The following is a 1,533-nucleotide window of genomic DNA, read 5'->3' on the forward strand; positions in this document are numbered from 1 at the left end:
AAATCTCATATCGGCGGAAGATTATACTAAATTTTTCTCTGTGTGAATAATTCAACCAAGAATTGAGTACTGTAATGAGTTAAGGGCAGGAGGCACACAGACACAGCAGGCTAGCTAAGAGTAGCTACGAGTAACCTAAAGTCACGTCGAATCTTTGCTTACATGCAGGGGGTAAGGGCTCACTATGTTGACTTTGACTAGCAAAAAAACTAAGTTTAAAAATATATTGTTTGTTGGGTGCAGACCCTCTTAAAAATCACATTTCTGTTTTACTTTTTATAATAAGCAATAATGACGAGTAGTTCAAATATTATCAAAAGAAAAATAAAGATTCAAAATGGTAGCATTTTTATTGGCAAGAATGCATACAGAGCTGAGTACAGTGTTGAGTGATAAAAAGGATAGAGGTAAACAGTTGTCGGGAAAGAGTGAGAGGTCAAAAAAGAGGTGGTAAAAACAGTTGATGAGCTAAAAAACTAAAAAGAAACAGTTGGGAAAAGACAGAGTGGGCACCGTCAGCTCAGCAGTAAAAGAGACGGTGCTTGACCTTCTCGTGGAGGTGGGCCAGGCAGTTCAGCTTGGTGATGATCGCCTCCTCCTCGGTGGAGCTCACTGGGACGGCGCCAGAGCCAGAGCGTTTGCTGCCGCTGCTCAGCGTAGTGTTGCCCGGTTTGTTGCTGCCCAGCTCCAGTGCTCGCTGGGCCTCAATGTGCAGCTTGGCTCGGTAGGCGGCCAGATCGGCGTAACGAACAGCAGTGGGAATGGCGATGACGCTGCGAGTGCGAGTGCTGCTGAAGCAGCTGTAGAAGCAGAGTTGCTGCACCGCATCGGNTGCGAGTGCGAGTGCTGCTGAAGCAGCTGTAGAAGCAGAGTTGCTGCACCGCATCGGCGTTCATGTTCAGGTCGTCGTGGAGGATGACGTACTTGGTCGGCTTTGAGGTGCCCTGAAGAGAGGAGGGAGAAAATAATCGGTTGAAAAAGGATAATCCAACAACAAAAGTGAACTCACCAGTGGGGAAAAGTGGCTGTTGAGGTAGAAGCTCTTGAGAGTAGGGTCGACAATGTCCCGGTCGACGACAGTGCCCGAGGGCACATTGTAGGTGGGCTTGCGACCAGAGGTGTTCTGCTCGGCCAGGGCAAAGCGAGTGTGGTGACGCTTCTGCACAACAATGAGGACAAAGGGCAGGTTGGGGGCGCCCAGCTCGGCGCAGGCTCGGCGAATGAGCGGAATCTCAACGTCGACGACGCGGGCAAACTGGCCCTCGGAGACGCCGTCGCGAAAGACGACCAGCGTCGAGGGCAGCTCTCGACGAGCGTCCTTGTACTGCCGCAGCAGGTCGCCCACCATCAGATCGAGTTGCTTGATCGTCTCGTCGCGCTGCTTCGCCTGCACTCGAATGCTGGCATTGTAGAGGGCAAAGGACTGGTCGTAGGAGCCGACGGCGGCCGCCACCGAGGACATGACGCGCTCGGTCTCACCAGGATGGTTCACGTCCACGCCAATGACCATGGTGGAGCGAGTGTTGACCGGCA

General features: G+C 52.0%; 1 protein-coding gene across 1 annotated transcript; it reads right to left on the reverse strand.

Moving 5' to 3' along the window:
- Positions 1 to 1,009: 1,009 nt before the first annotated feature.
- LOC108356660 (protein argonaute-2-like) lies at positions 1,010 to 1,510 on the reverse strand (the record flags this gene model as incomplete). Its single annotated transcript, XM_017607758.1, has 1 exon — positions 1,010 to 1,510. A coding segment is annotated over exon 1 (501 nt), but the record flags the coding sequence as incomplete, so codon positions are not given.
- Between the last annotated feature and the right edge of the window lie 23 nt (positions 1,511 to 1,533).

Source organism: Rhagoletis zephyria, unplaced genomic scaffold (genome assembly GCF_001687245.7).
Source record: "Rhagoletis zephyria isolate East Lansing unplaced genomic scaffold, Rhagoletis_zephyria_1.1 Rzeph_scaffold_62858, whole genome shotgun sequence".
In the NCBI taxonomy this organism is placed as follows: domain Eukaryota; kingdom Metazoa; phylum Arthropoda; class Insecta; order Diptera; family Tephritidae; genus Rhagoletis; species Rhagoletis zephyria.